The sequence below is a fragment of the Talaromyces proteolyticus genome (genome assembly GCF_021365285.1).
Source record: "Talaromyces proteolyticus strain PMI_201 chromosome Unknown BGW36scaffold_2, whole genome shotgun sequence".
NCBI classification, from domain to species: domain Eukaryota; kingdom Fungi; phylum Ascomycota; class Eurotiomycetes; order Eurotiales; family Trichocomaceae; genus Talaromyces; species Talaromyces proteolyticus.
In genome coordinates this window covers 2,284,685-2,309,987 of record NW_025764278.1, presented here as the reverse complement: position 1 = coordinate 2,309,987, position 25,303 = coordinate 2,284,685, and the positions used below count along the sequence as shown (strand labels likewise).

At 45.0% G+C, this 25,303-nt stretch overlaps 11 protein-coding genes across 11 annotated transcripts; 5 read left to right on the top strand and 6 right to left on the bottom strand.

Moving 5' to 3' along the window:
* Positions 1-1,201: 1,201 nt before the first annotated feature.
* Positions 1,202-2,672, bottom strand: BGW36DRAFT_423441 (uncharacterized protein; the record flags this gene model as incomplete). The annotated part of the gene is made up of 8 exons (XM_046219834.1): positions 1,202-1,504; positions 1,560-1,689; positions 1,753-1,818; positions 1,885-1,954; positions 2,003-2,139; positions 2,199-2,373; positions 2,435-2,462; positions 2,514-2,672. The coding sequence occupies 8 exons, from the start codon at positions 2,670-2,672 to the stop codon at positions 1,202-1,204; spliced, it is 1,068 nt and encodes a 355-aa protein (XP_046076916.1).
* A 1,084-nt stretch (positions 2,673-3,756) lies between these two features.
* BGW36DRAFT_370200 (uncharacterized protein) lies at positions 3,757-5,145 on the bottom strand. Its single transcript, XM_046215219.1, has 2 exons — positions 4,580-5,145; positions 3,757-4,523 (listed from the first exon to the last, which is right to left on the bottom strand). The coding sequence occupies exons 1-2, from the start codon at positions 4,965-4,967 to the stop codon at positions 4,231-4,233; spliced, it is 681 nt and encodes a 226-aa protein (XP_046076915.1). The 5' UTR covers positions 4,968-5,145; the 3' UTR covers positions 3,757-4,230.
* A 2-nt stretch (positions 5,146-5,147) lies between these two features.
* Positions 5,148-5,896, top strand: BGW36DRAFT_93552 (uncharacterized protein). The gene is made up of 2 exons (XM_046222709.1): positions 5,148-5,376; positions 5,447-5,896. Exons 1-2 carry the CDS (start codon positions 5,289-5,291, stop codon positions 5,677-5,679), a joined length of 321 nt encoding a protein of 106 aa, XP_046076914.1. The 5' UTR covers positions 5,148-5,288; the 3' UTR covers positions 5,680-5,896.
* A 216-nt stretch (positions 5,897-6,112) lies between these two features.
* Positions 6,113-7,190, bottom strand: BGW36DRAFT_289063 (uncharacterized protein; the record flags this gene model as incomplete). The annotated part of the gene is made up of 2 exons (XM_046210631.1): positions 6,113-7,108; positions 7,167-7,190. 2 exons carry the CDS (start codon positions 7,188-7,190, stop codon positions 6,113-6,115), a joined length of 1,020 nt encoding a protein of 339 aa, XP_046076913.1.
* A 1,386-nt stretch (positions 7,191-8,576) lies between these two features.
* On the bottom strand, positions 8,577-8,988 carry BGW36DRAFT_355291 (uncharacterized protein; the record flags this gene model as incomplete). Its single annotated transcript, XM_046213629.1, has 2 exons — positions 8,577-8,861; positions 8,920-8,988. 2 exons carry the CDS (start codon positions 8,986-8,988, stop codon positions 8,577-8,579), a joined length of 354 nt encoding a protein of 117 aa, XP_046076912.1.
* A 2,206-nt stretch (positions 8,989-11,194) lies between these two features.
* Positions 11,195-13,014, top strand: BGW36DRAFT_370188 (uncharacterized protein; the record flags this gene model as incomplete). Its single annotated transcript, XM_046215218.1, has 1 exon — positions 11,195-13,014. A coding segment is annotated over exon 1 (1,379 nt), but the record flags the coding sequence as incomplete, so codon positions are not given.
* Positions 13,015-13,124: 110 nt separating this feature from the next.
* BGW36DRAFT_334934 (major facilitator superfamily domain-containing protein) lies at positions 13,125-14,901 on the bottom strand (the record flags this gene model as incomplete). The annotated part of the gene is made up of 2 exons (XM_046212920.1): positions 14,555-14,901; positions 13,125-14,475 (listed from the first exon to the last, which is right to left on the bottom strand). Exons 1-2 carry the CDS (start codon positions 14,881-14,883, stop codon positions 13,125-13,127), a joined length of 1,680 nt encoding a protein of 559 aa, XP_046076910.1. The 5' UTR covers positions 14,884-14,901.
* Positions 14,902-16,028: 1,127 nt separating this feature from the next.
* BGW36DRAFT_355288 (uncharacterized protein) lies at positions 16,029-16,647 on the top strand (the record flags this gene model as incomplete). The annotated part of the gene is made up of 2 exons (XM_046213628.1): positions 16,029-16,114; positions 16,149-16,647. The coding sequence occupies 2 exons, from the start codon at positions 16,029-16,031 to the stop codon at positions 16,645-16,647; spliced, it is 585 nt and encodes a 194-aa protein (XP_046076909.1).
* A 945-nt stretch (positions 16,648-17,592) lies between these two features.
* Positions 17,593-18,927, top strand: BGW36DRAFT_287589 (uncharacterized protein; the record flags this gene model as incomplete). The annotated part of the gene is made up of 1 exon (XM_046210517.1): positions 17,593-18,927. The coding sequence occupies one exon, from the start codon at positions 17,593-17,595 to the stop codon at positions 18,925-18,927; it is 1,335 nt and encodes a 444-aa protein (XP_046076908.1).
* A 1,397-nt stretch (positions 18,928-20,324) lies between these two features.
* Positions 20,325-20,834, bottom strand: BGW36DRAFT_370185 (uncharacterized protein). The gene is made up of 2 exons (XM_046215217.1): positions 20,717-20,834; positions 20,325-20,665 (listed from the first exon to the last, which is right to left on the bottom strand). The coding sequence occupies exon 2, from the start codon at positions 20,650-20,652 to the stop codon at positions 20,353-20,355; it is 300 nt and encodes a 99-aa protein (XP_046076907.1). The 5' UTR covers positions 20,653-20,665; positions 20,717-20,834; the 3' UTR covers positions 20,325-20,352.
* Positions 20,835-22,889: 2,055 nt separating this feature from the next.
* Positions 22,890-24,435, top strand: BGW36DRAFT_355285 (uncharacterized protein; the record flags this gene model as incomplete). Its single annotated transcript, XM_046213627.1, has 3 exons — positions 22,890-23,224; positions 23,305-23,726; positions 23,816-24,435. The coding sequence occupies 3 exons, from the start codon at positions 22,890-22,892 to the stop codon at positions 24,433-24,435; spliced, it is 1,377 nt and encodes a 458-aa protein (XP_046076906.1).
* Positions 24,436-25,303: the final 868 nt, after the last annotated feature.

The window sequence follows — 25,303 nt, the reverse complement described above, 5'->3', positions numbered from 1 at the left end:
TACATCTCAATCGATACATAGATAACCGTGCCACTCTTTGCACTAACCGCTCTAAAAGCGGGAACAGTTGGTGCAAAGGATGGCACAGTTAATTATAGGTGAGATAGTGGGCTGTACTGTACAATATATTACCCTGGGCAACCCGTTTTCTGGTCACTTTATGGGCTGCCTGTGAGCCCTTCTTATTATTAAATGTAACATTCCCAAGAAGGAGTCCGCCACCAATTAATCCTCTGATTTCCTGTGGAGAGACGTTCTCGCGATCTCCTGCAGATTGTTACAATGGTTCCGAAAAGCGCCAATCATGCATTTCTGCCGCGTTTGTGGTCGATCGTTCACATATCCTTATGAGCTTCGCCGACATGAAAACTGTATCTCAACATATCCTCTCATTCTTGTCGTGGAATAAAGTTAGCAGTCTGATAGATTACTGGAAAAAGCAGCCTTACTTGTGAGGAATTTGTGGTGGCATCTGGTTTCGTGCGTACGCAACCTTCGGCCCTGGATGGCCGAAGGCTCACTCGGTCTTAGTTCCACAAAAACTAATAGGATGAAATTGAATTAAGTCACAACTGGTCCGGCACTGAAGGTGGCCTCGCAGATTGCTGACTATGTACGGGAACACAAATTCTACTACTGTCATCCAATATCCGGCAGCCCTCGAGCACCTAAATATATGAAGATTTGATGCGAAATCTGGTGGGAGTAAATATCATCCGCCGTCAGAGAAAGGACTTATTCTGTACGTATTAAAGGGTGACAGCATTCGGTCAGCTTCAGGATCCTACAACAATCATCACATCTCACTCGTAAATGGTCCAAAAAGCCATAATATTGTGCCACGCTCCATCCACTATTCAATAAAATGCGCCATTGTCGTGTTTCTCAGCGTCAAGTCACTCGGTCCCGGGGCATTAATCCGATAAGGTCTTTGAAATTGGGCAGATCAGCATGTAGCAATTAGGTCGCCTTTCTCAAACAAATGCTAAAAGTGCTATCAATTCAGACGTTAACAAGTGCAGTAGAACGAACTTCGTCATTCCTAGGCTGTATTCTAAACATTTTGAGCACGTAATTCACCGTCATTGCATCCATCTGAGCCACCAAGCTAACGATCTGATCGACCAGAGATAGGTACTCAAAACCAATCCAATCAGACACCTTATTTCGAGCCAGAGTGAGTCCGGGACCTAACAGTCCTTCAGACGCGTTCGATATGAGTGACTTGATAATCAGTCGTAACTCTTACACTATCACCGACGGCCTGTGCGAAACTGTTTGATACATCACTTGTATACCCGTATTGTGGTGGTTGACTGGCAGAATTGACATATCCCAGTTCGTACTGTTCGTCCCGTGTAGACGGAGGCTGCTTTTTTTTGTTCGTATTGGTTGAAGGTGTATGCTGGTGGCTGGAATCCGTGAGCCTAGAGGCGCTGACCCAAGTTGACGTGTTGAATAGAGGTTTAATTATAGGTGCGTTGACCGCAACAAAGGCGACGAACTAGAAGATAATTACTTAGGAGGTCAGAGCTGTCTATAACTGATATAAACTCAACTGATTCCCTCGCTGCCCAAATTGCCGCCACGTTGATGTTCTTGATATTCACTAAGGAGAGAACACATCGCAGCAAGGCAGAGACCATAATGAAGATACCTGAGCATAGTAGAGCGCCAATTGTTAGTTTTCTAAGTACTTGAATATTAGCATTCCGTTTTTGCGATTTAACGAGGGCCATGTTAAGACTTCACCTTATCAGCTTGATTCTCAGTTTGATAAGTATCGGAATGGGTATAGCGATGATAATCATGTCGGTGCTAGGGATCAGTTAGTATGACGCAACCTTGTCATGGCCAACTTGTCCACTGTGTGATAAAACAAACGCTGACGTAGCATACAATATATTGAAAGCAGCGACAACAGGATAGGCACTGTAGTGCATCGAGCACTCTCCTAAAAGAATGTCAGACTAAGCTCTCTCTTCACCAGGCCCTTACTTACTACCAGGATCCGGATTGACCTGCCAATTCAAATGAAATGGCTGACAGTGAAAGGCAATCGTGAAAACGACGACCACATAAGAAAGGCAACAGACAATAGCGGATAGCCTCACTGTCTTTCGTTGAAAGATGCCAGATCTGTGCCAGACGTTGTTTAACGGACAAGCCCCAACCATAACAAGCATATTCTGACTTACGTGAGGCGTTCATAGTAAAATAATACCGACCCCTTCAATGACCATATTATACTAACGTACATAAACCACCCTACTATGACCAATTTTGAGCCGGTCGCCATTCTTTTAATTTCAGCTTCACTGAAATTGGACCGCTCCTGAGACGTCCATCCAGTGTTACTGCCATAGACTCGACCTAGAAGGGGATAAGTCTCAAAACAGACTTTGCATCCTAGGAAGGGGCATGGATATCTTACCGACAAGGTAGACTATGACTATCTCCGACTGTACGTACAAATTAGCAACTCTCATCTTATTCTCTACAGCTGTACTCACCGTCCAGAATAAAGCAGCCAGTATGCAGAGGTAGTCATCACCACCGAATCCTTTGAATCCCATTAACTTCCACCTTGCAAATACCCGTATAAGAACAACAGTGATGCTGAGTCCATATTCTACCCAAGCCTCTGTGATGAAAGGCGATTTAGTTACCATTGTCATTACAGGCATTGCACTCCAAGCCACAGAGGGCCGAGTTGTGCTTCAGCGTCTGGATTGTTGCGATGAAGCATTTGGTTTAGAAAATGCCACAACAGAGGTTAGAGCTCTTTCATCGAGGTAATCCATGCAGAAATCATGCTATAAGCATCTAACGATAAGACGAGATGGGATCATTCCCACAATGAGAGATTTAACTCATAAAGTAAAAGATTGATTCATCAAAATTATGACTAGTCAGAGAGAGGACTCGGGCTGAGTATGCCTAAAGCAATGATCAATTTTGCCACTGATACTTAAGTCTATTATATTCATTTCGATGACCCCGGGTGTACGTGCACTCCTCCACTACCCGCCACCGAGCTCCAGGTAACCATGGACGAGCGGCTTCTACTCTTGGTTAGCTAGAGTTACCAAAGTTATGGAAACACGTAGCTCACGATCAAAGCCATCCAACAAGTAAAAGCTATCAATGTAAATGAGCATTTCGAGCAAAATACTTGTATGTGTGTTTTATACCTCTGTCATGACAGAGCAATAAATACATTATCCGCGGGACAGCCTACAAACCAGCACCTGAAGCTTCTCCATCGATCCAGATCTAAGGAAACCTAAGGTGTTCATAAGGTGGGGTCATGTAAGTTAATTTGCCACCCATGAAATGAAGATGTCTAGACAACAGAGATTAAATTAGATCCCGACCCAGACAACGTGTCTGAAGAGCCAGGAATATTACAGAAATTCCAAATCTTACGGGATTAATGTGGTATAGAATAACTGATTCCGTTGCCAAATTATTTACCAACTGCTGCTGCTGTTCCAGGGTCCTTCTTTATTTAATCTTCTTGGATCACGATAATTACAATAAATTAACAAGGATAATTGGACCTCCTACTTAACACATAAAATATATGTTAATGGGTAGCTGTGCGTGTTGGACGCCGCAATGTTAGTCAATATGACGTAAATGACACAACGGGAGCTACAGGTGGACGGTCCGAGTTGGTGAGGTCTCGGCCCCGATAATAGCTTAGAATGTGTTGGGTTGGCAATCTGCCCGGATCTTCTAAGTACCCATAGGAATTAATTTCCTCTCCTTTTCTTTATACCTAAATACTTTGTTGGCTGTCAGGATTCTCTATCAATACGAGACGATGACATTCAGAAGAGTTGCGAAACTCTCGCTTCTATTAACTAACCCTTTTACCCAATCTATATGCCAATTAGCGTGATTGAGAAGAGTACTCATGTCGCTCCTGCTCTAATTAACTCCGCCATTCTCGATTTGATCAAGCTTGACAAATTGACAACTAGATATTTGTAGACGCTCTAATGACCCATATTACAGGCAGCTTCAAGACAACAAAATGAAATATAGAGTCAGTGAGTTATGAATTGATTTATTGTTGGAAAAAGTCATTAGTATATATTTGCACGAAATCACTGGCACAATTTACCGATGACTCAGGGGCTGAAAGTTTTGATATATTTTGGTTTGAGGACGCCTAATCTTGTAACTATATCAAACATGATGTATCACCCCTCTTGCCACAGATCAATGACACGTCCTTCCGTATTTTCTCAGACGCGCATAGTTATATGGTAAAGGAGCCAGAAAGCCCGCCGTCACGGACAACAAGGCTGCGATCCAGAATTTGGGATCCTCAAATGCCACCACACCGCCGGTGAGGTGATAGTCAACTGCGTTCTCTGCCAGCTCCATCGCCACCATGGAAACCATACTCATGCCCATTGCTGTCTGGGCTGCCCTTTTCCAAGACATATTATCTGGACCCCTGCGAAGCAATACTGTCTCGAGCATGATCGAGGTTGTGATACCAGAGACCACTTCACTCAGACTTTAGCATCGGTAAGAATTTGTATCAACGATTATGCAGACTTACTCGACAAGACCATGATTGTATTCATGCCAAGCTCGGGATAATAGGATTGCAGCATCCAGAGTGCAGAGAAGTCCCCAATCGTACAGCCTACCAAGCAACGCAAGGTATTGAGCCCAGACCTCCTCCACGTCGAGCGGCAGGTCCAAAAAGGTAGGCTTAGCATCGACCTATTACTTGACGAAGGTAGTGTTATACTGGAAGCATTTTTTAGCATCTCATTTTGTTTGCCAGACCCTGAGCTTAAGTTTGGCTGTTTGTTCTGGCTAGAATGGCAGGACGATCCCGGGCTAGTCCCGGAAAAGGCACAGCGATTCAAGGAGATTAGCCGAACGGCGAGACTGTTGGACATCTGCCGAGGGAAAGAGTATAGTCGATTCATGTCGAGCATGGATTTCAATATTAGCAAAGTTTCCTAAAGGTTGCAAGGGACGTACTAAGAAAAACGAGTCGGTTTAAACGTAGAGCGCAATAACCGCGCACAGTCATGCTTCGGCGTTTCGGGGCTGCCGAGATTATCACCAGAGCGGAGCCACCCGACCTATGGCAAAATCACCTCATATAGATCATGTGTGCCCAAAAAGTTGTATAGAATATTCTACGATTTTACAAATGATATAAATGGCAGACGGTACGGTTTTAGAAGGTACCATGTCAGGATCCTCTCAAATTCTTCTTCCTCCGCTGGCGACTCCGAGATAGGCTTTTCGGAATGGCCCAAAATCAATACAAGTTCGGTGTCCAGATGCGATGCAGTGGCTGTTCCAGGACTATTGAAGATGCTATCAGCGGTGTCGATGGTCAGATAAATTAGTTCCTAGTATTTCTCTCTTGTAGCGATTTGAGTTAACTAGCAGGCGCGATAAATAGACCTCAAAACTTTAGATGTCAGTCTCGAGCACAAGAGTGTTCTAGTCACCGTGAGACCCTCGCTATCATATGAGGAGGTCCTTACCATTATTAAAGAGACAGGTAAGAATGTCCGTAGCGGTGAAGCGAACGGTCAAGCACGGGGATTTGAATCAATTATTTGGGGGAGAGAGGCCCAATTGTCCTTTCTTATGACTTTTTTGCTTTTTTACATGAGCGTACGCTGTTTTTGAAAAGTAATTTGAAGAAGAAGTAGAAGAATATCATATCTGACCATTCGATATCCTACACAAACATAGCCTGTAGTTCATTTCAAGTTAGACAGCCCGACCGGGTTTAAAAATTGGTTCAGTGTTGATCATTAGGGTTTTGAAGATGGGTTATGAATATTTGGCTATTTCACTTGCCTCCAGCATTTGCTCCACAGTATCCCGGTTGCGTTCGACCCTCTATCATCGGATACTCTGTACTACCTCGATCCGTCTGCTTAGCCAGACTGCCAGCGGACATTCCTGGCTTCAGTAGAGAGATCACAGAGGGCTTTCGCTCACTGCTAGGCTTGAATCCTTCATCACCTCGTTACAGAGCCTCCTTGTGCTTCACTGTTTATTATCTCAAAGAGACATGTTTCCAACGCAGTGCGTATCTATATTTTCAACTTGCAGACTATCCCTTGGTAACAGGGAGCCTCTCTTCAGGAGTGTGTCCATAGCTAGGGAGGGTATCAAGGAGATAGCCAGTCGAATTACCATCCTCAGCTTCCTGGAGCGACCGGTCACTTGCATGGCGGGACTTCCCATTCTTAGCCGCATGCTTCTCAAAGTCATAGTACTCTTTTCCCTTGCTGAGCAGTTCCACGATGGCAACCCCTAGAAGGACAACCGCCGTCGTCTGGCCAAAGTCCCAATCATTCTCCTGCTTATTGTCGCCATCAAGCTTGCCATCATTTGCCTTCCGAAGTGCAATCGCCATGTAGAGGTGCAAGGGGAAGTGTAATGAGGAGAACAGCAGAATCCCACGTCTCCTCCTAACTCCACCGAACACGCCAGCAATGGTAACAACTATAAGCCAAGAGCTAGTAACAGCCACGTAAATCTGATCGCTCGCGGGATGTGAGGCTGTTATGTTGGTGACCAAGTGCGTATGGTAGCAACGGCCAGGTTCCTTATTAGGAGCCCAGTCATTGAGTCGGATGCAGAGGAGAATGGTAAGGGCAAGGTATAAGGCGATATAGAGGAAAGTGGCTCGGTAGTGACCGCGGAAATAGGACATAAAATCGGTGATGCGCTTAGAATGACGCCCGGAAGGACGTTTCGTATCCGGTGAGTCGATCTTAGCACGGCAGAATCTCCAACAGACGAGGGCGGCGGTGTTAGATACTCCGACGAAGCTAACAATGTCGAAGACGAGGTGTAAGTGGTATGTATCTATCAGTTGTACCTGCGAGAAGACGGTGATCATATATGCTATCCCCAGCGTCAATTGGATATCAGACCCGATCATTAAAATACTAGAAACAAAGTCCAAGCGCTTGCGCTCGATCTCACGCTGAACAGAGCCTTCTGGATGCACGACATCTATGTTGCCGTGGGTGGTTAGGAAGAACACCCACGCAGATAGACCTAAGGATAAAGCGGCTTGGCCGGCGAAACCCACGAGAATCTACTTATAATTAGCATGGACAATGTATCGGCGTTCATTATTGTAAGTGTATACGAACCCCATTGCCCACCAAGGCAGCCATTTCCTCTCCAACTAGCTCACATCCATCATCTCCTACTTCCCTTCTCCAAAAATCCATCATGCCAGGTTGTTATGTGCAAGGTTGTCATTCCTAAGGAAGACACTGCATCGGAAGCTGCAGAGAGATTTGCTTAACCTCTTATAGTCTCCCACGCCAGACCGGTTCAGAACCAAGATGGGGCCAGTACCTCTTTTCGCCTTCAAAGGATCATAAATTGAAGACAACAACGCTTAAGGGGCTCCGCGCAATGAGACTATGAGTTCTTGGCGTGAACATAGTTAATCGGTATGATTGCGGCCCAATTACCTACCCGTCTACCTTATGCAAATCCTCTGCCAAGCCGCTATTGGAAAGCATCGAATGAACGATGATGTAAAGTTGCTTCTCGATAAAATCGTTGTTGTTGTTGAATGGACTTGCACTTGACGTAGTTATTTGGAATTTAGCGCGCCAAGAAGCCTAAATAATTTCAGCCCCTACTCACTAATTATAGCTACCTCCCTACAAGGCTTATATACACGCACAACTCAGTTTAACTCTCCCTAAAATATCATTCCAAAGTTCGTTAATCCTCCCTACCCTACCCTTAATCCTTTCTAATTCTTACCCTAATCTTTCCTGGGTAGAGGATGCGGCAATAATCTACACAAAGTGAGTGGCCATAAAACAATAGCCAAAAAAACTCGCCCTAAAAATGAGCGCTTGCTAAACTATTTTTTCCTGCAGCCGCCGCGCACTAAATTCCACGTAGCGGTCAACTGTTCCCCCTGATTGGATCATGATCAGGACCACGCGGTGATTGGTGGTGCATCTCCCCTGCCTCGATAGGTCTAGCCCTATGGCTCTGGCCCCCAATTCCCGCAGTTATATGGGGAGCAGAATTTGATTCTATGACCTCGACGGTTATCTCTAACGTCATATTCCCAATTACATAGAATCTCACCCTCATGTATAGTCCGTAGCGAGAAATATTGGATTGGAAGAAACTCATATATGTCTGCATTTAGAAATATTGGAAATATTCATTGCTATATACTCTGTTCCTTTGCCTTCCCCTTTCGCAGCAGTTGATACAGGCCATAGACAGAGCCTTCCCCGTACACGTACTAGCTCTAGTTCTTAAATTACTACATTCAATCCTTTCCCATCCTCATGGTTCCTTCGATAGATCTCATAAATGATCACCTCTCTTCGACCAAACGTAACACGTTCGCTTTGTAAAGGACACCAAGTGGTATCATACATCTCCTTGAGAGACTGGACTGATGGGTTATTGCCAAGGCCACATATCCATTCACGCTAACAGACACAGACACAGACACAGGCTGCAGAAGTTTTCAATATACCGAAGGAAACACATATTCCTCCACATCACTTCCTTATTCCTTATAGAAGGAGAACCGCATTAGCAGCCGCTGCTAGAACACCGCCAGCTAACAATGGCATGGTAGCTAGCTCTATCGCCATACCCTTAGCTGCTCCACTGCTTGCTGAAGTAGCTTGTGCTGAAGAAGATTGTGTGGCATTGCTATCCGATGTGATTGAGGTAGTAGTGTCACCTTGGCCATTGTTTGCGCCATTCGTTATTTCGGTAGGACCACCGTTTCCTTGGCCACTGCCTGTGATGGTAGTTACATCGGCGGAAGCCGTAGCACTCGCATCTTGCCGTCTCTTAAACCGTTCAATCATTAGTAATGATGAGAAAAGTCTTAGGTGTAAATGAGCTTACATCAAGATCAGCAGCCCAAGACCCAGCAATCAATAAAGTAACGATCAACCTGTTTGTGAAAGATTTCATTTTATTATGAAGACGACCAAAGATGTTTTTTTTTGACCTAAAGGTTGAAAATCATCTAATGAATGGATTGTGAGTAAGCACAGCGTTATAGTCAAGGAAAGTTTATGATAAAATAAAATTATAGTGCTATCCTATACAATGGACTTGCAGACATTTATACTTATTCCCCCCCCTTGAAGTGCTGTATTATCCCTAGCAGAGCTTTTACGGCTGAGTGCTCCGTAACACAGCTAGGAAACATAGATCTACAGTATTTTGCGATATTACTGGTTATATTGCACCAGTATTGATAAGACCGGAAATTAAGACTAAGCCGAAAACAGAAAACCATTCGTATACTTTCCTAATACCATATATCCGCCTTGATGGTTGCTTATATCCAATGTTTCATTGTTTCTGATGAATCATTTATATAGCTAAGGTCATAAGCCTTTAATTTACATAGTCAAGACCGCATTTGAGGTGTTAATTCGCATCTTGCAGTACAAGGAACGAGACATCTTGACGCGTTTGAGTAACTTCAACAATTAAGTTAGTAAAAATAGTGGAGATTTTACAGCAAAAGTTATAAATAAATATCAATTGATACCATAAAATAAAAATAATTAAAGCAGCATGTACTCCACTCCGTACACCTCCCATTGTTATTGGCACAAGTACTTTAATAACGTGTGATTTTCGGCCTAGCGTCTAGATTAGTTGCGCATAGACCAATTGATTCTGTTTTAGCCCTCGCCTAAATCTATAGAGCTTAATCCATGACCTTTTTAGATTGGAGGACACGGTAAAGAGATTCCGTAAGTACAGTTATTTTGACATGAATTATATGGTTAAAAGCAGTCCCTATTTAAGCCCTGTTTGATACTAATAAAATTGTAAGAGAGACATTGTTACCAGCGTTTGTTTTATATAAAAGGGGTCAGGCACTAGCGTATATTAAGCTCCAAGTTCTTAAATAGCTTTGGGGCTAAACTGCATATAATAGGTCCAATCTTGTTAAAGAAAGCTATTCAATAAATAAGCCAATCATGCTGCCAGGTAAGTTATTACATGTCTGGCGTATTGCCCTACCGATGGGTTGCCTAAATAGGAACATTCCATATTAACCTGTCAAATGAGTCTAATATACGCCACTACGGGGCCAAATGGAATCATGATTTTGTCTGCCCTGGGGGCGGGGGAGCATAAATCAACTTAACTTTATATTGAACTATCTAAAACGCTAAAATCAATGTTTCTTGGTGTTGCAAAAATGTCCTAATTGCTAGCGTTATTAGAAGCGGCAGTACGCTATTTCCAAATATCGATATAGTGGTAAATCTGGTGTTAGATTGAAAGCGTGCGATATGACCGACTTCGGAATCGCTTAATACTAAGGAAAATACTAGTGAATTCGAGTTAATAAGGTCTTACTTTGATTGGAATTCCACCGCACTAAGAAGCATGTTTTATAATGTTAATAATAGTTTGCCCTTGTAGTTAGTTATAATACTAAGGTTCTGATACACTTAATTTCAGAAAAGTATTAATATGAGGCTTTGAAATCTTTAGATATGCTTCAATCTAAGGATAAGACTGAGGATGAGGCTTAGACAGTTATCTAGAATATTATAAAAAAAAATTTTATTTTTATGTTAGGTAAATTGGCTTTAAATTAGAATTGATATGTGCACCCTAATCTAATTTATGATTTTGATTTGGCAATGAATTTTTGATCTTTCATAAATTTATTATGTGCATCTTAATCGCTGCAAAATCGAGGAATTAAAAATTTCTATAGGAGGTCAAAAAGCAACCAAATTTGTTAGTATTTTACTAAGAAAATTGATTTACAGGTAGGCTCAAAAAAAAATTAGTTCGGGTGTACGCAGTAAAAATCGGGACGCACGTATCAACTTCCTATATGAAGTACAGGTTCCTTCCGCTTATTTTCTAAATTCCACCAACAAACCAATTTTAAATCCGTTTCTTTGATTATTTAGGTATTCGTCCAATGAAGAGATAGATAGAGATCCGTCTCCTACGCGAATGTTTTCTCCTGATGAGATAGTCATGAATGACCGTTCAATTGTTGGCGCGGTTGAACGTGATTTTGGGTAATTTGAACCTATTCCCAAAATGCTTAGTGCCAAATATTCCGACAGCTAACAGGTACTATTTAACTTCGTAGGTAGACGGAGCTCTCTACATAGTAGAGACTCAAGATCTAATATCTAGAATATCATCAAGTTTCATCTGTCCTTTACTTGCTTCATAAAGTCTAATTTGCTTATTATCCCATTCATCTCCTGCCCAACTCCTCAGGACGGGCGTCCTCAGTACGAGTACTATAGGCGAGCCAAAACCCTCCGAGGTCTTTGTCTCGTACTTTTCAACTGACAACCAACGTGCCGCATCACCCACCGGCCTAAAAACCAATCAGTCATGTCTCCTTAAGCATGTAACTAGTCTCTTTAAATACCTACCACCTCCCCATCACATGAATATGCCAAGGTCGGCAAAGCGATCCGCCTGCGACCTGTGCAGAGCGAAACGAGTCCGATGCCCGCGTGCCGAAGACAGCACCGCGCCATGTGCGCGCTGTATCCACGTCGGCGCGCGATGCGTGACCGGTTCCCCTGGCTACCCTGGAAGACCGCGAAAGGCGCGTCTCATTGATGGCACTACACCTAGAAACCTGGCCATGACCTCTGCTGACGACAGCGCTTCGCCTGTGTCCTGGCCGACGCAGCGAGACGGCAACCATGTCGAGTTGCAGACACCTCCGGTGGAGGAGCCCATTTCGGTGAACATGAACATGCCTATAGGATGGTCCGGGGCAGATACCGCATCATTGAATCCGCTAGATGGTCTCGGAGGAGTTGGCCACTCAGATTTCTGGACAACGTCCGCCAGTACAAATTTCTTTGACTGTTCATTGACAGACGAAAATCCTGTGTTGAAAAGCATCCCCACACAGGTACAGCAGTCGAGGAAGCCATCACAGCAGCAGGAGCTACTAAGCGCATCTGATACCCTTGACATGATGTATACGGGCCAGGCTTTCAATAACATACTTGATGTTGATTCATTTCTTTATTCATCTGAATCCCTGTCAGACCAGAGTAGTCCCGTCCAATGCCTGAGTGCAGTGAGTTTGCTGATGCGGTTCCAAGAGAAGATGGAACAACACGTCACGACCATGGGTGCCTTTTTCTCAGAACCCCGCAACGTTGTGGAAGACTGTAAAGAGAAGGATTCCATGAGCATGGATACTGAAAATCCTGTCGCAGTAGTTCTCATGTGCACTAAAGAGTTTATCGATATTATCCAGAGTTTGGCGACAGCGACTCAGCATGCCACCTCAGACTCATCTACCCGTAGTGAGCTCGTCCAACCAAACGCAGCTCCCTGGATTACTCGAACCAAGTCCCTCAGCACGGAAACAACACTCTTGGTACTCTCGAGCTACCTCGCGCTGATGAAGCTTTACGATTCCCTATTCCATGGCGTTTACCACTGCTTCTGTCAAATGCCGTCCGAAGTTATCAAGTCGATCAAGGTCAAAGAGGTGTTCCGTATCGGGGGCATCTCTTCACTGCAGGACATACCAGTAAAGGTGTATGCCATGGGAATAGTCGATGTCATCCAGAACCAGATCAAAGCTCTGGAGCGTTGCATGGGACTACCAGCGGCATATTGCCTCTCGAGCGAGGTGACTGCTTCGCAGTCGATCAAAGGGTTATTTGCTAATGGAGATCGAGCACAGTTGTTCCGTATTGTCATGGAACAGCAGGATGTTAAATCACAAGGAGGTAATAAGTCGTATGTGGAGTCGATACGAGAGAATATTAAGAACTCAGTAGCATATTTTGATGATTAGGAATAGATTGTCGCTATTCCTAGCAGGGAGTTCTAGGGGGCTTGCATGTAAGGGATTAAAAGGAAGTGATATTTTTAAAGGCTACATACTTAGTCATGAACAGTGTAAGTTAATTACTGTAGGTTGAGCTAGCTTAAAACTAACTACCTCTATCAGAACAAAAGAAAGATATTTCATGACATGCACTGGACAATGCTAGGTAGGTGCTCCTGCCGTCTCTATTGGTACTGTATCTGCCCGTTTCGACCTCTGAAACCTGTGTCTTATTCTGTACCTAGGTAGATATCACGGTGTGGCCGCTGGGCGCCCCCTTCTCAGTGGTCTCTGCCATCTCGTCATTGGAGTTGTCTTTCTCCGTTATGCCAAAGTCACTATCAAGTTCTTTTCTAAGTGGCACCTCCTTGACCACTGCAGCAGCGATGACCCCCAGCCCACCAAAGGCGATAGCAACCTGCCACGAGCGCTGCAGCGCGATACTTTGAACCGCAACGACCTGGGCGCGTGTCTGCGGCGAGAGCGAGTCGAGGAAATTCGCGGTGGCATCCTGGTACGCGCCACCCGCCATGAACTGGGCAGTGACAGTGGCGTTGCTGCCAATGGCACCCGAGCCAGCGAGCTGGGCAGCGCGGTTGCTGAAGATTGTACCAGCAATGGCAACGCCCCAGGTGACACCGAAGCTACGCATAAAGGCCCAAGTGCCTGTGGCAACGGCGGTGTCCTTGTCTGTCATGGGGGCCAAAAGGGCGGGGAGCAATACGGGCAAGGCGAGGCCGGCGCCGAAGGACTCAATGATCTGGAAGGCGACCCAGGCGCCCGTGGAGGAGTTCTGGTCGAGGAGCGAGAAGAGGCCGAAGCCAACTACAATGAGGGCAAAGGCAACGAACAGAATAGGCTTGTAGCGACCGAGCTTTGTGAGCAGGACACCGCCGATGATGGCGCCGGGGACCAGAGAGAGGATTGTGGGCAGGAGCATGATGCCGGATCGGTAGGGGGTTGCGTTGAGAACGCCCTGGAAGTAGACAGGGAGGAAGTAGAAGGCCCACATGGTGACAAGACCGTGGAGGAAGGTGAGGAGGAAAACGGCCGCTGTGATGCGGTTGGCAAAGAGGTGAAGGGGCATCATTGGGTTGGCGGTGAAGGGAGTCGCTTCGAGCGCAACGAAGCCTACCAGGCTGACCATGCCGATTATCAGTGGCACAAGGACCTTATACGAAGACCATGGATACTCGCCACCTGCCCAGCTGAGAGCGATAAGCACCGAGGTTGAAGCGCCGATGAAGACGGCATTGCCCAGCCAGTCAAGGCTGGAAAGCTTGGTAGCTAGGGTCATTGATTTGTCGTATTTGACGTGCAGGAAGACAACCAACAGCACCAGTGCGGGACCGCCGATTGGCAAAGCCATGTAAAAGGCCCAACGCCAGTTGCTATAGCTAACAATAAGCCCGCCGAACAAGGGGCCAAGTGCCGCTCCCAGAGAGACCATGCCAAACACGATGGCCATGTACAAACCTCTCTCGCGGAGGGGCACCAAGTCGCATATTATGATCTCGCAAAGGACACCGACGCCGGACCCTCCAACACCCTGTATAGCTCGGCCGGCGATCATCATGGCCATGTTTGAGGCTCTATATTAGGTAGCCCTATCGTCAGCATTTGCTCATGTTCATCGAATAAGGTACTACAAGTTGATAATAGTAGACTCACCCCCCACATATACCACTCGCAAAGACGAAAGCGACCGTCGACAAAATGATAGGCCACCTCCGACCGAATACGTTAGCGAGTTGCCCAAACATAGGTTGAAGAGCAGCCATGGTTAAAAAGTATGCATTGGCAACCCAGATGTAATTGTCGCCTCCGCCCAAATCAGCGACGATGACCGGTAAAACCGTCGAGGTGACCGTTGCTTCCAAAGAAGTCAGAAGGCTCGTCAAAGCGAGGACGACCATTATGGCCCAGAATCGCAGCCCCTTCCGAGTCTGCTGAAGAGTCTCTTTTGACGCCACTTCTTCCAGTTTGTCCACAGAATCCATGTTTAGAGTCGCCGCTGCCGCGTCCTGTTGAGACATTATGTTAAATTAGTAGGCAGTAGGTAAAGATTCAAGTCGATGTTGGTAGATTGAGCATCTAGACACAAGCGATTTTCAGATTCTCTCCCTTTTATTTAAACCTTGGATTGCAGAGAGCTCGACAATATCTTCTATTCCATTTCGTATGTTTTCTGGGATCCTGCACCGAATATTGGTTGGATATAGTAGCCGGAGGGTTGTTGGATGAGACAGGCTCGGAGGGTTTACAAAACCCTACGAACTGATAGCCTACTCCTAATACAATAAATAGACCCAAGTACCAGCACAAATATCTACGTACAATTGGAGAGATTTATGACTCCTTTTAATCCTTTTAGTCTTGAATAGTCTCAGACGGCTCTGCTTCTTGAGGCCTACGCTTTAGCTGCAGCAGACGACCCTAATAGGGTTGCCCTACCCGCTCATAAAACCAAAAGCACCCAACTCTAATCAATCTAATATGTTGGGAAAAAAATTTAGCAAATATTCTCTTGTATCTCAGATCAAGACCACTAGCTAATCACCGTACAGATCATTGAGCCTGGAAAGTTTGCTGCACAGTGCACACTTCGAGGTAGTGCAGTGAATGCGTACATAGACTTCTATTGGTGACGAAACTGCTTCCTGCTCTACTGCTCCTCTCTAGAGAATCCCCCGACCCCATTGTCCAATTCCTATTCCTCATTGAGACCCAGCGGAGACTGCGAGAAATAATAGTACTACTCTCGCAGCAAATACTGCTGGCAAGTTTCTAAAAATGGCTTTTCAGCGGTGTCTCCAGGTTTGTAGAAGTAACTGACGTAAGAAGACTAAAATGGAAAATGAAATTATACAGCCCGAAGCTACTGATAAGCGAGTAGAAAAGTTGAAAAGTCCCGACCTACCAAGGAAATATGGACAGCTTGGGGGGTTCTAGATGCTTCGGAGGTTGTAAGATGCCCGAATGCTCTTGTAGCTTGGAAGTCTAACAGTGCATATTGGCAATGGCCATTTTAGGAAAATGGGTTATAGCAGTGAGCCGGTGCTCTCTAGCAGTTTTATTCAGTATTAAAGCTTTATTTGAAAGCAAAGAAACATTTACCAGCTGGAAAAATCTCTCATTTAAGAATATGGCTACTCTAGCAAATGTCACACTCAAGAACCTCAATAACCAATACGGCATGGTAATTCCCCCCATAAGTCTACCTCTATTTCGGTATTGTATAATATCCTAATAGACACCGCTGTAGAACGCTGCTGCTTGGCAGGCCTAGCGGCGGCTTGTATTCGATGAGGAAGTGCGTCAGGCCCGTTGGGCTGTCTGTCCATGTCTTCACGGCTACTGTCATCGAGATCCAGCCCAGCAGTTTACAGAGGAGCCAGGGGACTCTGTGGAGGTTAAGCATAGTCTCGGAATTGTCACAGAGGCTGCAGCGGGTGTTCAACGTCGAGGGCGACAAGTTCGCGGTCCCACCGTATGGGAAACCATGCGTGCGGATGCGTCTGGTGACCGCCAAGGAATTCAACGAGATCGATGACTCCTTAGCTAGAAGATTTGAGAAGGAGACAAAAATTCATATGATGACGGAAAATATAGACCTTAATAAGATGACGAATCCAGAATTTGGGTTTGAGATTGGGGGAACAAGGTTCCATACTAGGCATTTCGTGGTGGAGAGAGGAGAAGAGATCGAGAAACTGACACTGGTATATGATTATATTGGGCCTCAGCCTACCCCAAAGACCTAAGCTTGGTTCTTATAGTTTCCATTGCAAGATGCTAGGTAGATATTGAGTGGATACTGTAACCGGGCACTATCTCAATCAAGCATTTCCATCAACAATTTGACAATCCACATAATAAAGGGGAAAGAAATGACCCAGGCAAGCATCACATAGGTTTAAGTCTGGCATGTCTTTTAAGTGGCACCTCCAATAGAGGCTTTCGTTTTGCCACTGAGAGCCTCTCCTCTGGCGGACGTTAGCTTGTAATTACTTTTTCTGTGTCTTTCTCCTCTTTTTGACATCTTTTAACAGATGGATTGGCTATCGGTGGTTTCACATTTGCCTGTCACTCTCGCTTACTGTATTTAGTAGGTCATATAATATATTTAATGAATCAGTAGGCTTGCTTGGCTGTGATCCTTTCAGAGATAAAATCCTACCTTCCCAATCAGCTGAATGTACTGCTCATATTCAGGTCCAAATCAAACATGAAGGTACCCCCACTGATCGGGATGTATTCCTTTGTGAGTTTTAAATGAAGACACCTCCACTGATCGGAGTGTATTCCGTGGTCGACATGGGTGACAAAGAAAAAAAAGTGATACCTGATACTTCTGGTTTCTAATTGCTTCCTCTATCAGAGCTCGAGCAAGCCAGCTTTCTGTCTCGACCACTCCCACCGCCGATCCATCTCCCCTCTGCGCCTTCTCTGAGGGTGCATTTGGCTTTGATTGGCTCTCTTCCTCACTCCCCAGTCGCAATAGCTCCCAAGACTGTCGATGGTCTCAAGGACATCATCAACAAGCTCGAATCGCGCGGTGCCGATTTATGGGGCTGCCTGCTCAATAATATATAAACGGTTTCTCCCGCACCTAAATATGTCTACTTTCCAATGTTTCTATCGACCGCGATTTATATCTCTTTATATAGTTTTTCACTCCATTACTCTTTACAAAAAGAAACTTTGACATGTCGTGGCAGGAGATTGATCCGGGACGCTATGAGCGTCCCTTTGACACGATTGAGCGCAATTTCTGGGACATCGCAGCTTTCGGCTCACACTTGAAGAAACAGCACTACCTTATTTCCAGCGCAGTGCAATTCAAAAACTTACCATCAGTTACAGCTGTGAAACAGGCCTGGATGATGTTTCGTCATAAACACCCGCAAATTGCTGTCGTGCCGGATGCGAACCGCCAGCAACTGGTCTATACAGTCCCTTCACCAGAGGATCTTGACGCATGGGTCCAAGAGACGCTATCAATATATGCCGACAACGAAAGTCGCTCTGCCGAAGATCTCACAGCTGAACTTTCGCCATGCCATCTCTTCATGCTCCATTATCTTCCATCCTCGCGTGAGCTGCTTTTTCGTACGCCGCATTGGCGCACCGACGGGGTCGGCTTGATTCATCTGCAACATGAATTTTGCAGTCTCCTCGCCCAAGGTCCGTCAGGAACTCCTCTTGTGTTTGATGGCTCAGAGATATCGCGATTCCCACCCCCCATGGATAAAGTGACAGGAATCCCCCTTAAAGTCACTCCCCAGATGAGCCAGGCGGCTGACAGACAATCTTGCATGCCGGCCTCGTTCAGAGAGGCCCTATCTAGCACCTCACCAGCGGCTCCCCGACGTATAGGAACACATTTCACACGCGATGTGAGCCAGCAAATCATCACTGCCAGCAAGGCGCGAGGCGTAACCATCACAACATCCGTACACGCTGCATTAGTGAAAGCAATGCTACCTCACGTCACCGCTTCTGACGGCAGACTGATAGGTTTTGGCTCATTTGACATTCGCGGCCTTCTGCCTCAGCCGTGGAATGGTGTAGCCGGAGGAGCCGGCTTGTATCTCGCAGGCAAGCCGAGCAGCATCGAGTTCACCAATATGAAGGAATTTACCTCAATTGCTGGTTACCTAACTACTTACTACCAACGGAGAGATTTGCAGCAACTTCTAGAGTCCACGGCGGATTGTGTTTCACAGGTCGGTGCGATACTGGCGGCACCCCCGGAGGTAATGCTTGATGCGCCGGGTGCTGCTCACCCAGAACTCAGCTCACTAGGAGTTATTGAGCAGCGGCTGCCGAGTAGGTACACAGGTGCCACAGCCATACTTGAAATTGAGAACTGGTGGCTCGGTGTTGACATCATTAATCGGGTGTTGCAAATGTATGTCTGGACGCGCGATGGTCAGTTGCACCTGACATGTCATTACAACGAAGCTTTTTACGAGCGCGACTTTATCAAGCGGTTTCTGGAAGAGTGGGAAGCAGTGTTGGTCACGGAGCTGATTTTTTGATTTCAAACCTAGCATAGCATACTTAGCATGTAATAAGCTAGAAGTGAAAGTAGACAAAGTGGTACAGTTAGAAAGCAGTAAAAGTACATGATTAGAAAAATACTAACCCTTGAAAAGATGGATTGATGGGACATGAAAAAATATGTAATAGCTGCGAATAGGCTTCTTGGAGAGTTCACGCATGGGAGATGGAGTGATTTCAAAAAGGTCCCATGGGAATTGTCACTAGGGCTGTAAATGAGTAATACTCGCTTGATTTCATGTTTGCTCATACTCGTATTCGTAAATTGAGAATCTTACTCATTACTCGGCGAGCAATTTGAGCAATCCACATATACCAAGCCATGGTATTATTAGATTGGCAGTTATATCAACGCCTAGTTATTCTACTTCTACAGACAAATTGCATAGAGAGGTTCAATTAATCAATTAACTTAAGCAGTTCTGAATCTACTCTCTTGTCCAAAATGTCAGATGTTGGTCGATATTTTGATGATTCTTTTATATAAATCCTATGTTACGATTCGAAGGCGAGGATTCAGGAAAAAGGGCAAATTCATTAACAAGATGACCTATGAAGAACCAAGAAGGAGAGTATTTGCTAGGGAGCAGGCTCAGTCTATATAAGACTGAACCGTGTGAGGGCTTTCGCCAAAATCCATAGAAGTTTCAACCCAAAAAATAAGGGTACCCAAAGAAATGTGACAGGTGAAAACTGACGTATACGAATACAGTGCCGACGGAGGCATTCCGCCTCCCGTTAGAGGAACCGCCGTTCTGTTGATACGAACTCGGAACGGCTTTATGAAACGAAGTGCTTCTTACAAGTATCCTCTTGCCAAACCGCGACATCCTAGAAGAGACTGCAAATAATATGAACTGGTTATCTATTTAGTAGAATAACCATAGAGACAAGTACTTATGTATGGCAGCTGCTACACAAGATTATCTTGCAATTCCTGCATCAGAACTTTAGAAGTATCATATGAAAGAATATTTCGTATAGTTAGAAAGATGTGATTAATCATTGAAGGATTTCTCTTCATTCTCGTGATATACGTCAACTTTCTCTATTACGAGCTTCTATTCGTCACAGTTATATTAGCTAATAATATATCTATCTATTAATTTGCAGAAATTAAAACACTCGCAATAGTAGGTTACACGATTTACTCGAATTACTCGTCGAGTAATTCGAGTAGCAAGTCCTTATTCGTACTCGTAATGGTCGAGTAATTACTCGCCGAGTACGAGTACTTTTTCGTTTATTCAAGCTCGAATCAAAGCCCCAATTATCATGGTCTAATTACAGGGCAAGCAAGGCAGCAGCAATGACTACTCCTCCGCCAATGACAGCATGTGCAGTTGCGATAGGCAGAGCGCCATTTGAAGAAGAACCCGTAGTACCAGTAGCCCCAGAAGAGATCACAGAACCAGTGGCAGTGGAAGCGGCCGTCGTTGTGACAGCAGGATTTGTGGCAGGGCTGGAAGATCCAGAGGCAATCGCGGCTGAAGCAGATGAAACCAGGTTCGAATAGTCGCTTGCAGTAAACGGAATCGGGGTGGAACAGCTGGATTGTGAAGCCGTGAAGCTAAAATCGTCATATTCGCCAACACAACAATTGGGATCACCGTTACTATCGTTGTACAGATCTCCATAGCAGCACTTTCTGTCGCCCTTAGAAATAATGATGCTCCAGTTATTAGGGCAGTCACTGGCATCATTCTTCACTAGGTCCTGGTTCTATTAGCAAGTCTTCACTAGTTATGATAATTGGTTCAGACATACAACGCCTATGGCATTTGCAGCAGTGGCAAGTGCTAGGGTCGTCATAATAAGAATATTCTTGAAAGATGACATCTTAAAAGCGATTAAAGCTAGAATTGATTTTTGGAGTAGATGGACTGATTTTTTGTCATGTTTTGTAGAATTTATAGGGGGTAATGTTCCAATTAAATAATGTTCTAATTAAATAGTTTTTAGCTGTGTACAAGAAGGAAATTCAAGCTCTTCCATTTGGAGAGTAGTTTATCTACTGTCGTTCTCTTGTACAGTGAATATGCAGTAGTTTGCGATATTACTGGTTTACTGCATCTCTAGTGGCATGGCCAAAATTGAGACTAAGCTGAAAATTGAAAAGCATTCGCATATCTTTAGGTGCAAGACCAAAATTGAGACTAAGCCAAAAACTGAAAATCATTCGCATATTTTACGAGCCGAAAGAGCTAACTCTTCACTAGGCAGCGGGCTAAACTATGAGGCTTAGGTTTAATATTTACTAACATGACGGCCATACGATCACACCCTATGATTTTGGTGGACGTGATTTGGTGGCTGGTCTTCTATCACATTAAGCTTTTATATGGATGTAGAGTAGCTATGATTATTATTAGTTCCTGTGCTGACGGTGCATTACTATATTAAAGCAGCTTGTTTGGCCCCGCGCCACACTGGCTAATTGCCGGCTGCCCTACTGGTCTTGGTCAATGTGAAACTGGCGAAGCGAGGACTGAGGAATGGGAGTGGTAACCTTTCAAAAGGCTAAGAATAGCCGCTGGCCTGATGCTTTTAGAGCTGAAAATGCATTAACAGACGTCAGATATCGACATATGTACACAATGCCAGCGTACGTTGCAAGCAAGATCTGTCATGATATAAGTTAGAGACGCAAAATGTAATCCTTTGCAATAATCTTTTAATTGCTGATATAGGCATATACAGTGGATTTGTTACGGGTTTAATCCCGCCTGACTGCCTAATCTAGGTACAGTGAATTGAGCAGAAAATAAACATGGGGCAGGGGGGGGGGTAACAAGAAGATGGCGTGAATAGGGGTTCGTAGACAGAGAGCCGGAGAAGCGTAGGTCCGGTGCTCTTAAGTACGGGGGGGCATAGCCTGAGCTGCCAACCTCGCAAGCACTCGTAGACCGCCAATTTCGGTGTAGTGAGTGTTATACTCTCGGGTATAGAAGACTCTGCTGACCATTGCCCATTGGCTAATTATTGTATTCGAATAAAAAAGCAAAGGCTAAGCATGAGTTATTTAATGGAGTCTAGCTGCGTTTCATGACATCTCTCCCTCGCACTCGGTGTCGATATAGAATGGAGACATAAACATAATTATGCATTATAACTACCTACCACTTTACATGATTCTCTTTTGTACACCAGGAAGATACAGTATTGTGACTCTCAATCCAAAATACTGACTTTTGGATGGTAATCGTTGCGCATTTCCGCAAGGTGTTTCCGTGTCATCTTTTCTGTTATTCACGATAATAATTTCGTGTTGGATATTACTGGTTTTTAACGATGGTTGAGTTTACTGTTGCCAATGCTGCTGCACTTATCGTAGCGGGCTTTTTCCTAGGTATAGTGCACGATCCTATCACCATCTCTCAGCGATTCTCATCGAGAAGACAGCCCGGTAATTGAGCCCCAATATTCTCACATTAATCATGTTTAGAAGCATCGGTCACCAAAACAGTTATGCAACATGGTAGGATATCCCCGAACAGCCCCGGTTCCTAATTCTATCACCGCTTGAATTTTACCGCCAGTTCATATACAGCTGATAGAAACCAAAGTAAATAAAAAGGACCGTAGCCAACCGGATCATCCAACGGTCGCTCTGGCCTGATATTCTCCAAACCGATGCAGTGCTCACATACGGCGTCAGAGACAAAGTGATCGCTCTTATCGCAACTGATAATCGGCATGGGAGTACTCATGTCTGTCGCTAGTGTTATAACGCCGCTGGGACTGTATGACGCCACTATTCCTGGAGCCCAGGAATTGCCTTCTTTCGAATATGTGCCTGATAGATCTCCCTTCAAAATCGGAACCCTGCCAAGAAGCAGTCTTCTCTTTTCACGATTATGTGGTTATGATTACCTAGTGCCATGCCCCTTTTCTGATACAGTCATCAATATAACGGCGATTCAGGGCAAATGATTCTACAATGGTCACCGACACATATCCTTACGGCTACGACACAAACGTTCCGTCAATAGTTACAGAGATATGCTCCAGTAGGACGAACAACCAACCGACCACTCTTTCAAATTTCTTTGACATTCAATGGAGACGATATATAACTCAGATTGATTACAACCATATCATTGATAACGGGTCTACATATCTTGCGGGGGCATATCGGCCTCTGCAGAGCGTAATATTGAACAATGCCATCGAATCTGTGGAGGGGTTGATAGTTGACACCGTGAATGGGGGCATCGGCTTCCGCAATCATACCGTTCCTTCAGGTGTTTTCGCCAACGGCGGCTCCTCTCCTGGGTGGAGGATTTGCTGTTCATCACGCCGGAGACAGCTTGCGTAGACACAAACCTCACTATCGATTTTCTTATCACTCAGAGTCCAAACAGAAGCACCTTCGTTGAGAACGTCGCCTTGACTGACCCAGGGGGTTTCGTAAACCTCGGCCATCCATACCCAGAACCAAACCAAAGCAATCCTACGACAGATGCACAGCTGTGGATGCGAGCGTCCAAGGCTGAATACATGAGTAACGGTAACTCCACGTTCTACTATAACGTATCCAACCCCGCGGATGAACCAGAGGTAGGCATGAAAGCCTTCTCATATGTTGACTCCTATGTCGGCAAGACATTTCCGGTGCAGACCGCTACGGCCAGTAGTGCTTATGACTCGCTCAGCACTGACCAATACTTTTCTGACTTCTTCAGTCTGCTCCTAAACCATTCAAGCTCCCAAAGCCCACATACGAAACCGCCGCCGAATCCATTCGGCATTAACAGCACCCCGTGGCAGGATCTCGGTAAGTTAGACGCATATTGATCCTTTTCAACACGGTTGGCTTGTAGATAGATGTGTTAACGACAAACTTTTCCTTTTTCGTTTCTCCAGAGGATCTGTGCAGCCGGTACTACGGCAACGACAATACCTATATCAACAATGGCACCAATAGCCTTCAAAACCTTATCGTCACGGACATCCTTGACAAACTGTTTACTAGTGACACTGATAAACCCATCTGGGGCCTCATTTCACAAAAATTTGAGGATCATCGGAACGTGTCGTCGCTCGGTATGAGTTTCTCTATTTGCCAGGAATCAACAATAGCATTGGTATCACAAAACCTTATCTGGACGGACTATGCTGCCTCTGTTGTTACTGGGACGAAGGAAGTTCTTGGGGCTGGAAACTCTGGAGTGCAGAACACTTCAATCGCCGTGACACCCCTCGTGAGAAGAGTCTGTTATCAGCTCCTTTATGCCCTTCCGGCCCTGATTACTGGATTCATTTTAATTCTATTCTCAGGTGTTGCCTTAGGGCTGTCTGTGCTTTCTCCAATATCCATCGCGACCATCCCCGGGCAGATTAATCTCGCTTCGACGGGAAGAATACTCACCACGTGTCTGTATCCTCAACAGTGCGATATATATGCTCAAGTCGTGAATGGAGCAGAAGCATGGGTAAAACCATTGTTGAATTTCCAAAAGATCCAAGCTATGGGGTGGAATTGAGGTCTTACATTTTTAGAGCTCAAGGTTATAAATCTAACATCGGGGAGCAAGTTGCGCTTCTCGCGGAACAGACGACTGAGGGAAAGTAGTCAATCGGCAAGGATATCGTATATATATGAGAACGTTAAATATGATCTGTCCTTAAATAAGAATTGAATGACGCCAATCTGGTCGGCATGAGCCGCAACACTAAAAATAATAGAAGCTAGATGGTGCAGATATGGGTATGGCACAGCCCATGCTCAGGGAACAGAAACTAACGAAGCTAACATGATCAAGGATAGATAATGACGGAATTTTGCTGCAGGTTGGCAGACATGATAGCATGATAGTTGACAATGAGTTAGACGTCTTCAGTAATCGACGTTATCAATTCTTCGACTTTGTTTCCTCTGCCGAGTCTTCGTAGAATCATAAATAACGTTTCTATGTACCGCTTTAACCAGGTATCACCTTTTCAAAAATTCTTTTTAGATTGGAAGCTTTTTTCTTATAAGTATTAAGACTCTTGTCTAATGCTTCATATATACCTTTAGGGATTGAGCTCTGTTTCAGTTCGAGTTGGCTTTTACAGGTTGCGAGAGTGTAAAGAATGACTGGGAGCTGTCGTCGAAAACAACTCTCAGACGTGATTGCTCGCGCATTAGTTCGTCTTTCAAGGACTCTGCGAGTGTCATCAAATTGGAGACGATGATACGAGGCTGAAGTCCGAGGTTTTTGAACGAAATTTGGACATTCACTGGTTTCCGCCATTCGGGATGAATTACTGATTTTAGCTGAAGGGCTAAGCCATCCGTTCAGGGGGAGGGCGGCAATGGATTCAGGACAGGAAATGCAGCAAAAAAGTGTGAAAAAACAAGAAAACAAA